Raw genomic sequence first — 12,326 nt, forward strand, 5'->3', positions numbered from 1 at the left:
AGAGAATTCCGGCTGGTTCCATTTGATTCCACACGAGATGCATTTTGTTCTGCCCAAGCAAAAATCAATCAAGCAGAGCCCTAAACAAAAACAAAACAAAGGGTGAATTCTTTTTTTCCTTTAACCATAGTCCAACTCCATCCCCATTTCCACCGCTTCGAGAAAAAAAGGTAAAAAAAAAAGAAGCGACAGGTGAGGTGACAGCCTGACACCACCCTCCATGTTCCGTGGTCTCGGTCCACAAGACCAGTGTGCTCCCCGCCCCTTTCTCCCCGTGTGCGGAACCCGTAGACCACGACCACGGTCCACGGGGCCTCGTGCCGGAAGCGAGAGGAAGACGAATCAACAAACAAAAAGCAACGCCACGCCACGCCACGCCACTGCAGCGTCCGCGGGGTTTAGGGAGGGTTCATGGCCTTCTCGTCGGAGGCGTGGAAATCCTCCGCCACTGCCGGCCACGGCGACGGTGACGGCGACGGCGACCGGACCCCTCCTCCGACGCCCCCGCTGCCGACGCCGCTGCTGCCTCCTACGCTCGCTCCACTGCAGCGTTCGCTGGTTTTTGGGAGGGTTGAGGGCGAGGCGATGTCGTCGGAGGCGCGGGAATCTTCCGCCACCGCCGTCGACCGTACCCCTCCTCCGACGCCACCGTCGCCGCCGCCGCCGCCGCCGCCTCCTCCTACGAACGGGACGCTCACGCCGCCACCGTCATCGGCACCAAGCGGCGGTCGTGCTACCTCGTCGGAGGCGCGCGAATCTCCCCACGCCACCAGCGTCGACGACGGCGGCCGCGCTCCTCCTCCGCCGCCGCTACCTCGTCCTACAAGCGCTCGTGCTACGCCTGCGACCACTCCCAGCGCGGACGGCTCCTCCTCCTCCTCCTCGTCGACGTCGGGCGGGTCGCTTCCCCGCGGTGAAATGGCGCACGCCGTGGAGTCCATGGAGAAGCTTCGAGCCGCCGTGTCCAAGCTCGACGAGATGAGGCGAGTTCGATCTCTCCTTTTTCCCGGTCTCCTCCCTCGAATCGATCGTTCCGATCCTCTTTCCTCTTGCAACTTACATGCTTATCTCTGGCTTTTCCCCTGTGCAGTGACGAAGACAAGGACTCCTTCATGCACCTCGTCTCTCGCTACCTGATCAGGTAGATGGAGATTATAGTAGATTCGATTCGGCATGATTTCTCTCCATTTTTTAGTTTCTCGTTTCGATTTGTTGAGTTTTTTTGGGTGCATTTGTAGGGAGGAGAAAGAGATGATCGACTGGAACAAAGTTGAGCGACCCACCCCTGAGATGGTGGTGCCGTACGACTCACTGGTGCAGGCTCCCCGAGGTACGCACGTTGTTCTGGATGCCTCCTTCGATTTCAGCTTGATGATCCGATGTTGTTGTGCTGGTTTCGTTTGTAAGTGCTGTGAGATTCACATGCTGTTTCTGCGATTGAAACTGGATCGTGTTTGGCGCTGCAGATATCCCTGAGATTAGAAATCTGCTTAATAAACTTGCTGTGCTCAAGCTTAATGGAGGACTTGGGACGACCATGGAGTGCGTTGCTCCCAAGTAAGCATATAAATATTCGAATTGGTGCATTTTACCTCTGAATTGATTTGTCTGGTCAGCTTCTGCTGACTGTTGTTAGACTCTTCCTCAGTGGAACGGGTGTACGGCTGTAGTCCCAAAGCAAAGCAATTAGATGGTTCTTCCTCCGTAGGGTGTTTATGATGATGCACTGACGTGGAAGATCACATTATCATATTATAGCCTGATGATGCTTTTTCTTGTTATTTTGCTTGTAACTCTTTTGTTTTAACAAATGTATGTTCACATCATATTTTAATGTGCTTGGTAAGATGTATAATTGGTTATAGCATACTAGAAATCTGCCTTGATATGTCTTGATTTTACTGCCATGTTTCTTTTCTGGACACTGCATGCTGAAAAGAACATATTTCTTGCTCAGCGTGTATCTATGATATCTGAATGGTGTCCTAAATGTTCTTTTGAGTGCTTTATGTTTCTATTCCTTTTAATTTCCTACACTGCAGCTCAAATGACAGATCGTTCCTTTCCTTGAATGGATGACATTGATCTTGGTTATGCATGTTCATTGTCATTAAGTGTCCTGATATCCACATATATGAATTATCTTAGGTACTACATTCTTACAGGCATATTCATCGTTTCGGTTGAGCTATATCTGAATGCTCTACCACTGTGCTTAATTTTTCTGTATTCAAACATTCAAATCATTACAGGCTCACTGCCAACATGTTTTTTCTAACATATTTGATGCAATGCATCGATATTGGGTGGACTAGGAATCATTATGTTCTCCTTGCACCATCTTTGAGATTTTGCCTTCTGAAACAAGTAATTGTGCAGGTGTACGATTGAAGTCCGCAGCGGCCTTACCTTTCTTGACCTTGCTATAATGCAGACTGAGGTATTCTTAACATATATTGGTGTTTTTTCTTTAATGACTGGATATAACATGTAATTGTTTGTGCCTTACAAGTTTCACCCATCTGCAGTTTCTGAACAAGAAGTATGGATGCAGCGTTCCTATCCTTCTAATGAACTCATTCAACACCAGCCTTGTGAATAAGGTTGATATTCCCTTCACTCATCATTTAAGATATCCTTTTAGCATCTTGATTATGACCTTTTATTTTTGAAGATCGTGGAGAAGTACACAAACATTGAAATTCACACTTTCAATCAGGTATAACATTCTTTTCATAATATTTTCTTCATTTTTTCTTGATGAATATCACATATTTACACAATTATGGGTTCAACTTACAAGAATCATATTCTATACAGAATAAGTACCCTCGTATCATTACTGAAAAGTTCTTGCCACTTTCAAGCGAAGGAAGTACAGGGTCCCATTGCTGGTTAGTTTTCTCCAATAATTCTAAAGTTATCACATTCCGAGTGAATTGTCTGCTTAATGAATACATTTCAAATACACAGTCGTTTGGCCTGTGCTATATTTTGAAATGTTTATATTTAACTCATCCCATTTCCTTAAACCTGAACATTCCAATACTGTGATCTTTTGATGAAGGTATCCCCCAGGCCACGGTGATGTGTTTTTCTCATTGTGCAAAAGTGGAATACTTGATACCATGTTGTCACAGGTAAGAAAAAGTCTGAAGTCTTACCCTTTTATATAGGCAACAGCATTAGCACCTAGCACTATTCGTTGGTTTACAATGATTGTGTAAAATATATTGTATTGTTTTCCAGAAATATGTAACTTGATTTTTGATATGCTCATGGTGTTTTTCATATCTTTGTAACATGGAATGTTAATGTCTTGCGGTAATCTTATCATCCTTGAGAAGGTAACATATTTTCTAGTGTAAAATTTAGTACCTCGAGGTACTTTTTCAAGGATTATAAAATTTCTCTAATGTTTCTCCATAAGAAAAGAAACATGGTAGATTTTTTTTTCTTTTGCATTTTATATAAGTGATACACAATTATGCTTTAGTCATAAATCATGTCCAATGATGAAGTCCAAGTATCTGTCGTGTAAGGGGAACTTTCAGAGTTTGCTAAAAACAATATTGTTGCTCAGAATAGTTGAGGCATAAAAAATGTGTTAGGGTGGGAAACAAAAGAGGGGGTAGCCAAAAGAAATTGAATGCAACCCCTAAAATTATTTTAGGGACTAGATTTTTTACCATACATGATTGATAAAAAAATGACTATAAATATATCTTTTTAGTAATTTATTGCATATTGATATTCCTGTGCTTAGTTTCTTTTCCAAATCTTCTTTCAGGGCAAGGAATATGTCTTCATAGCGAGTTCAGAGAACTTGGGCGCTACAGTCGATATTGGTATCCAAATATGAGTACAACATCCTTATTAATGTCTCATGGCTTGCATCAGAAATTGAATCCTTAACCAGCACAGAAATCCTAAACCACTTGATCCATAACAAAAATGAGTACTGCATGGAGGTATGCAAGTGTGCAACAAGAACTAATTCCCATTGAATTTGGATAATACAAAAGTCAACTCAAGTATTTATGCCAGGTTACTCCAAAAACATCGGCTGATGTTAAAGGTGGTTCTCTCATATGTTATGAAGGGTTAAGGTATACTTATTTAATCTTAACTTTGTTGCCGGCGCTTAATTACATACTGCTAGTTCAGGAGAAAAGACTATGATTTACATGCAAGTTGCAATGTTAAATTTGTAGCAAATCATCATGTTGCTTGTTTCTACTAATTGCACATTGCGATATAAAACCGTAAATAATTTTCTCTGTTGTTATATACTTGTATGCAGCTGTTGGAGATTTTTCAGGTCCCTTATGAGAATGTAGGTAACCTCTACTAAATTATTTTGTTCCAACTCGTCAATTTTAAGGTCTGATGGATGCTTTTCTTCTTTTCTTTTGGGGGGGGGGGTGGCCTTCAGGTAGATGAATTCCAGTCAATTGAGAACTTCAATATGCTCAACACTAATAACCTGTAAGAAACCCAGGTTGTCTGTCTCTTATTAAGAGTTTGAACCCTTGCTAACAGCTTTTGGATATAGGCGGGTGAACTTGAAGGCCATCAAGAGGCTGGTAAAAGCTGAAGCACTAAAGATGGAAATCATTCCAAACCTAAAGGTGCACCATCCGGGTGAATTTGTTCTCTACTTCTCATTTGCACTACATTTATCTAAGCATTGTTTTTTTGTGTTACAGGAAGTTGATGGTGTGAAAGTCTTGCAACTTGAAAAGGAAGCTGGTTCAGCAATACAGGTGCAAGACACTTTCTTAGTCTTGAACTTATGATATGTTGCTCCTCCTTTCTGTTCATCTTCAAAATAATATGCCCTAATGCTTTTCATTCTATTTATCTAGTGCTTTGAAAAGGCCATTGGTGTTACTGTTCCTCGCTCAAGGTTCCTTGCAGTAAAAAATACATCCGATCTGTTCCTCATCCTGGTATATTTGAATCTTTTCCATGTTCTTGTTGGTCTAGAATCATAAATGATTGGTTCTAAGTTTATTTTTTTTGTTCCAGTCTGATTTATATATTGTGATGGATGGCACTGTAACCCGTAACCCAGCTAGAGATAATTCAACAAACCCCTTGATTGATCTTGGACCTGAGTTCAGAAAGGTATGGCAGTTGTATTTAAAACATCTGAGATATTTTAAATTTGAAGATCAAGAAGGGTCATTGAAGAAATCAAGAAATCAGTGAATAAATCTGGAATTTGACTGTAATTTCCCTTCTTTTTCCTCACAAAACTGTAGGTTGACAGTTTCCTTGACCGATTTAAATCAATCCCTAGTATTGTTGCGCTTGATAGCTTGAAAATCTCTGGGGATGTTTGGTTCGGTTCAAGAATTACTCTCAAGGTAAACCTCACAAGTCACAGTAACATATTGTTATTTTTTTTTACTCCTTGGTTGCCATTCTGTGGTGCTTGGTATGCCTCCTAATTGCAGTTTTTTTTCTGCCCATTTCAAGATTTTACATGCTTTTGGGCTGTGTACGTCCATTGTGGATGTAGAGGCCGGATTTTAATCCATTTTCTAAAAAAAAAAGATTTTACATACTTCACAATTCAATGCCTCTTTTTGAACGCATCTCTTGCGGAAAAATGGCTTTAATGATGCTACTCTTATTACAGGGTGAGGTGACGATTGCTGCCCAGTTAGGGTTAAAGCTGGATATTCTTGATGGCAGTGTTTTTGATAACAAGGTAAAAGTTCATCTCTGGATAATTATCTGTTTTGTGGTTATTTTGGAAACTGTACTATTATTTCAATGATGTTGGCCTTTTTATCTCACAGCATTCAACACATAGTTCTGGAGCCATCAAATATACAATGAAATTGGATGAGGGAGCGGACTGTGCATCTATTGATTCTGCGCTCAATCGGCTGAACCCAGGATCAACTTTGATCCTAAAGAAAGATGATTTCTATCGATACATTGACCCAATTCAGGCACGGAACCGGGCAATGTTCCATTCAGAAAGCAGTAAGCCCTCATCCAGCAACAACGAGTTACTCCAAGACAATGGAACTCCCTTCACTCCAAATGATAATAGTGACAGGATACAACCCCTACCCCTTGCTCCCTTCTCTTCTTCACTTGGCTCTTCATCACTGCTTCCCTTATATCACTCTAGAGCCCGTCGAGCGCCTTACTGGTATACACGATTTATTTTCGTGAATCCGCGAGGGGCACTGCATTCACAATTTAGGTGGCTGTGGGGGCGTATAAAGTTTAGCAGTGCGAAAGATCTTGCCATATTTTATGGTATTTATCATATCGTACTGTATGGAATAGATTGCATTATCACAGCAACTTTGAAGGACAATTGGTTTGCCAAACTGGTGCAAGGAAAGCTGTGGCTTATAATATTGGTCTTTCATCAGTTCAAGTTGCTTAGCCGCCGGCGCCTCCGCTGGGGTGAGAGGAGGAGGAGGACGCTCAGATCTATTCATCAGGATATCCAGAGTTACTTGGACAATTACTCTGACTCCGACATGTGGCATTTGATTGTACACAGTGTTGCTAGAGTGATATCCAATGTGCTGGAAGATGTAAACCGCAAATATATGAAGAATCACTACCTAGGCTTTCTTGCCATACATTCAACGGTGTTTGCCATCGAAGTGATAGGTTCATACGCTGTTGAACTTAATTACGACATTGAGCACTATGCAGAACCGCCAGAGTTATAGGTATGCAAATTTTCTCTTATCTCATTATTTGTTCCCATCTTGCTCTATCTCATTACTTATTCCCATCTTTGAACATAAGGTGAACTTCACATATCTTTGATAAGTAGATGGTTAATGTCGTTGGAACAGCAATAGATATTGGCTTTATCTGAGTAATATATTGCTTCTACTTTGTTACTTATAATTTATAAGACAACTAAAACAATATTTAATAAATATCATTGGCCGGAAGTTCCATTATCTAAAAAAAATTGATAGTGGAATGATTCTGTAGCCATATGAGGGGCTTTGGTTAGTGTTTAATCCAGTTGCAACACTTGCTAAATATGATTGGTATGCTTGTTGGTCTGTGAGCAAAAGCTCTCAATCGTAAACATTTTGTCAAGAATTACTCATCAGCATTTAGTATCATTATCATGATGCTAATTCATTAAGGATCATGTCATGTTCAATACATAACGTATGCCATTGGTAGTGCTCTGCGCACTGTGCCCATGTTCAATTAGATTGATTTGTACTCTCTTCAAAAGGGCATATCTGTTAGTTTTTTGCCATGTTTTACTTGACTTGCTTCATCATGTTACCAGTAAACATGGGATTTCCTTTGTTAATCCTATGCACTGTTGTCAGCTTATTTGTTGTTTCATTTACTAATCATCACCAGATCATCCTTGCTAGAATTATGTATGACTGATAGCTTCTAACTTCTCTGGTAGACAGGTACTCAAGGTCCCCTTTTTACAAGGGGAACCCAAAATCAAGTTCAAGATCATGATGCCTGCACAGCTCAATCCAGTACCTGATCCTGATCCCACGCAAGGTATCAAGAAGCCACAAGAGGTTTTAAGCCAATTGCTAATGCTACGTATGATGCCATCTATCACTTACTAACTCATGATGATATTGTTACTGTAATCACACAACATGTTCCTGATGCGTTTCTGTGGTTAACTCCGTATCATGTTCTGAATGCGTTTTTTTGTGGTTCATGGTATCCATATATGCTTACACTAGCATGACTCTGTCGTATGTCGTATATCTCGTATGTACTATGTGCTTGACTGTGGCGTATGTCTTAGTATGTAATTATGTGCAAATAAGTACTTCCTTTGTTTCATATTATGAGACTTCTAGCATTGCCTATATTCATATATATGTCAATGAATCTAGACATATATGTGTGCTTAGATTCATTAACATCTATATGAATAATATAGGCAATGCTAGAAAGTCTTATAACCTGAAACGGAGGGAGTACTTTATAGTACTTTATCTTATTATCTGCATTATAGGGTTTTGTTGAACGGGGACAGCTGTTTGTATAGACTAGTTGTGCCAGCTGAATACTATAAAACATAAGTATAATGGCCATAAAACATAAGTATGCGTAAATAATGTATTCCCTTGCAATGCTACTATCCCAACAAACTGAAAAAAAAAACACACACATACTCCACGTAGAAGATGATCTGAAGAACTAGGAACAGAGTACAGACTGGCAGTGTGAAACTGTGAATAATCAGGCAGCGGGTGGCTTGGGCTTCTTGTTCGGTTTGAGGATGAGATCGGCTAGAGGATACCAAATTATTGGTCGCTTGTAGGCTTGTGCGCCGGCAGCGAAGAAGAGGAGCAGGGCGCATTCCCACATCACGGCCTGGTACACCCTCGGCAAGGGGAGGAGGCTCATCACCACGAGCAGCACGCCGCACGAGAGCGAGAAGCCCATCCCCACCGCCGCCGTCTGGAAGTCCGACGATCTCATCGCCGCGCGCGAGGCCGCCGACGCCAGATCCCCCCCTCCGCCCGACGCCGAGAGAATTCCTTTTTTTTTTTTTGCTGATCGATCGATTCCGCCGCCGCCGTCGTCCGTCCCTATCAACTTTCTCTTTCAATCTGTTGTGTTTAGGTTATCTGATTGGGGTTGGGGTATATATGAACCGGAAAAATATATATACTCATGTAATCCGTGTCCTAAAACATCTCCGTCTCCGATCTGTTTGGTTATCTGATGCGGATTGGCTCGCACGCGCGCGCGGGTCACGAGGCTGGTTTCGGTCAAGCAAAAGTTGCAAAACGGATGTGGATTTTCATCTCTGCACTTAGGCCCTGTTTCTTTCAACTTAGGATTATTATAATCCAGATTATTAGGAGTAAGCTGAAAGAAACAGATAATTTATTGAAGTAGCTTATTATAATCTGATAAGCTCATTTAGGTGAGCTTTTTCCAGATTATTGGGTGAAAAATTACCCACCATGCCACCCCACTCCCTTTTTAGACTTGCAAACCCAATAATTTAGGCTCTAATAATCCGAAAAGAAACAACTAACCGCTTATTATACTACAGATTATAACAATCTAGCTTATAGTAATCTAACTCAATAATCTAGATTATAATAATCCCAAGCTGAAAGAAATAGGGCCTTAGTTCATGGATGGAAAGATGGATCTATGTGTTCTTGCTGAATTTTTTTTATAATGCTATTCAAATATTCAAGCTATTTTTGATGGTGTGTCAATTATATATAATATTTGTTATTGCTGAATTGATGATTATCTTGTATTTTTTTCTGATTGGAGAGAGATACTACCTAATGCGAGGCCTCGGAGGGGTTGTGGACGGGGCTTGATTTGACCCCACATCTCCAGTCGGGGCCAGGGGCAGGGGCGAAGTCGAGGGCGGGGGCGTTCTAGCCCAACCCGGCCCCGCACTGCCCCGGTGCTATCTTTACTAAGATGTATAATACCACACTAAAGGCCCTTCTCAACTGTATGTATATGCGGCATCTAACGGGATTCTACGCTTTCTAAAATATCCCACATGGTAATCAGAACTAGGGGTGGGCATTCGGTCTAACCGAGAAATTCGGTTCGGTTCTTCAGTCTTTTAGAAAATTCGGTCTTCAAAATCACAAGACCGATCGGTCTTCAAGAAAACTCAATATCGAGAGCTTGGCTCTTCAGTTATTTCGGTTCGGTCTCAGTCAAACCGAACTAACCTTAGCAGCGATTTGAAGTTTTGAACAACAAAATAAAACCGAACAAGATCGACGAATCAAAGGAACTCAAGTCAGATGAAAGACACAATATGCTGCCACTAGTGAATAGAGCATGATTCAGGAAAGAAAAAAAAAAAGCAAATTGAGCAAATCTATCCTACCACGACTTGGATCCCCGTCGATCTCCACCACTCCACCACAAGCTCCAGATCCCATCCATCTCGTCTCCCACCGTGGGCTCACAGCCGGCCTCCTCTGGCATCGAAATCCCCAGCTAACGGCATCTTCCTCCACCGGGGTGTGACTGGCCGGCAGAAGCAGCCGGTAGGGGTCGCTACTCACCAGAGGGCGGAAGGGTGGTGCGGCGCCAGAGACGGTCTCTTCCACTGCGAAAGGCGGAAGGGCGGCGCGGAATGGCGGAAGGGCAGCGCGGTGCGGCGTGGAAGGGCGGCGCGACACCGTGCAGGTCGCGCTAGCGTGGAGATGGGAGAGGATAAGGTTGCGCCTCAGAGAGGCCGAAGGAGCGATTTTTTTGTCGCTAAACTTGGAGTCACGGGATCACGGGATGGGGAGCTAAACTTTAGCCGATGGGGAGTTAGTTTTACTCTAGATGATTTTACTCTAGATGATGAGGCGGTATTGGGTCTAGTGGGCTGAGATATCACATGTGTTATTGGGCCATTTATATATTTCGGTTTTTTCGGTTAATTCGGTTACCCGAGACCCAAGACCGAATTAACCGAACTAAATTCGGTTAGTTGAAATTGCAGATCGAATTTGTGACCGAATCTCTCGGTCTCGGTTATTTCGGTTTCTGTCTCGGTTATTTCGGTTCGGTCTTTTTCTGCCCACCCCTAATCAGAACCATTTTCCTCAAACCAAAACCAATCATATGCATCCTCGCTGTCACTCGCGTTTGTCCCCGTCATCCAGTGACTGACAAACTCAAGAAGAAAATCATCTCCTGTGGAAAAGCCCATTTGCGCCGCTTAGAGCAAGTTTAATAGTATAGCCAACTAATAGCTCTAAATCATTTATAGCTAATTTAATAGTCAATTCATACAATAGTTATCTATAAACAAATACTACAATATCAATACCTGGTCTGGCCTATCATACACACATTATGTCTTGAAATCTATGCTGCAGCTACCTGCAAATCTATAGCCCACTATTTTTCTCTCTTTTCTTTTATCTCGTTAAAATATGTTTATAGCTAGCTTAATTATAGTCTGCTATTGTACCTGCTTTTGCTGGGTTTCCTGGATAGAACGAAGGTAGCACCACCAAAGACTCTTGAAGTCACCAACAAATACAAGACTTTGACGATGATCTCCAATAATGAGTACTAGTATGTAACTTGGGAGGCTCGAGACCAGTAGGTCTTGGGCGGTTGGGCTATCTTTTCTCCTCGCTTTCTCGCAAGGTGCTCATAAGTCATAACAGCCGCTGCACTGAAGACGTCTGCCAAGGTGTGGTAGACGATTGAGGACATGTTTGCATGTCAGTCTCAAACTTGTGTTCTCAACACGCGTATTTTCTCTCGTGGCCACTCACAAAGAGTTTGAGTATGTTAAATATGGAGTACAGGTGGTATTTGAATCTTCTGAAGATGAAGATAAAGATTAAGGACCTGTTTGTTAGAGCTCCAACGCCTAAATTTAGCTCTAGGAGTTGGGTCTGGAGTGGAGTTGTGTAGTTGCCTAAACCCAGCTCCATCTCTCTAGTTTATTTTGTGCGCTCCACCCAACTCCACTCCCACTTTAGTGGAGCTGAAACTATTTGATCCACTCCCACTTTAGGTGGAGCTGAAACTATTTGATTGAGCTCCAGCTCCAGGAGAAGTAGAGGTGAAACTGTGCCAAAGTGCCAAACATGCCCTAAGTGTTTTACGCAAAACGAGCAAAACGAGGTAGTAATAACGCATGCTTAATTGAGCTTTAATTATTACAAACTTGAAAAATGGATTAATCTGATATTTTAGAACAACTTTCATATAGAAAGCTTTGAAACGCACCGTTTAGCGGTTTGAAAAGTGTGCCACGAGTATCGAAAAGTTTATCCAATTTTTATTGGAGAAAAGAACATAGCATGTCAACAAGATGAAATTAAAGGCCTTGCTGACGAGATGGAGTCCGCAGGAAAGCATCTTGACGATGATGATCTCGTCTCCTACATCGTTGCTAGTATGGATGTTGATTTTAATCCCGTTGTGACGTACGCTAGTTGCAAACCGGACTGAAGCTATCACCGTCGGTGAACTCTTTGCTCAACTTGTTAGCTTCGAAACTCGTATGGAGATTCTGTAAGGTGGCTCCAACTATGATTCGTTGGCCTTCACTGTAGCTTGCGAAGGCTTCGACCGCAGGCAAGGTGGTGACTGCATGCGGCCACGTACGTCGGCGCGAAAACAATATTCATCCCATAGAAACAAATATTAATTGTTAGATTTGTCACTATAATTGCTTCCAAATTATTTCTCTTCCTCCATTTCATATTACAAGATACTTTAAATTTTTTTCAAAATTTTAAGTTTAACCAAGTTAACAGGAAAAAAAGCAACATCTATAAAATTAAATTAAATTAGTTTCATTAAATCTAACACTAAATATATATTTA

General features: G+C 41.9%; 1 protein-coding gene and 1 non-coding gene across 2 annotated transcripts; both read left to right on the forward strand.

Moving 5' to 3' along the window:
- Window positions 1–388: 388 nt before the first annotated feature.
- LOC4326201 (UTP--glucose-1-phosphate uridylyltransferase) lies at window positions 389–7,712 on the forward strand. Its single transcript, XM_015777996.3, has 22 exons — window positions 389–983; window positions 1,091–1,141; window positions 1,239–1,330; window positions 1,467–1,557; window positions 2,380–2,440; window positions 2,529–2,603; window positions 2,675–2,719; window positions 2,821–2,894; window positions 3,068–3,140; window positions 3,791–3,848; window positions 3,925–3,971; window positions 4,048–4,107; window positions 4,298–4,336; window positions 4,436–4,488; window positions 4,556–4,631; window positions 4,710–4,766; window positions 4,869–4,952; window positions 5,032–5,130; window positions 5,268–5,372; window positions 5,648–5,719; window positions 5,811–6,710; window positions 7,427–7,712. Exons 1-21 carry the CDS (start codon window positions 412–414, stop codon window positions 6,708–6,710), a joined length of 2,784 nt encoding a protein of 927 aa, XP_015633482.2. The 5' UTR covers window positions 389–411; the 3' UTR covers window positions 7,427–7,712.
- A 4,141-nt stretch (window positions 7,713–11,853) lies between these two features.
- On the forward strand, window positions 11,854–11,996 carry LOC112937696 (small nucleolar RNA Z247). Its single transcript, XR_003240358.1, has one exon. It is a non-coding gene; the product is annotated as a small nucleolar RNA Z247 (small nucleolar RNA).
- The last annotated feature ends 330 nt before the right edge of the window (window positions 11,997–12,326 follow it).

This window comes from Oryza sativa, chromosome 1 (assembly GCF_034140825.1).
Source record: "Oryza sativa Japonica Group chromosome 1, ASM3414082v1".
NCBI lineage: Eukaryota > Viridiplantae > Streptophyta > Magnoliopsida > Poales > Poaceae > Oryza > Oryza sativa.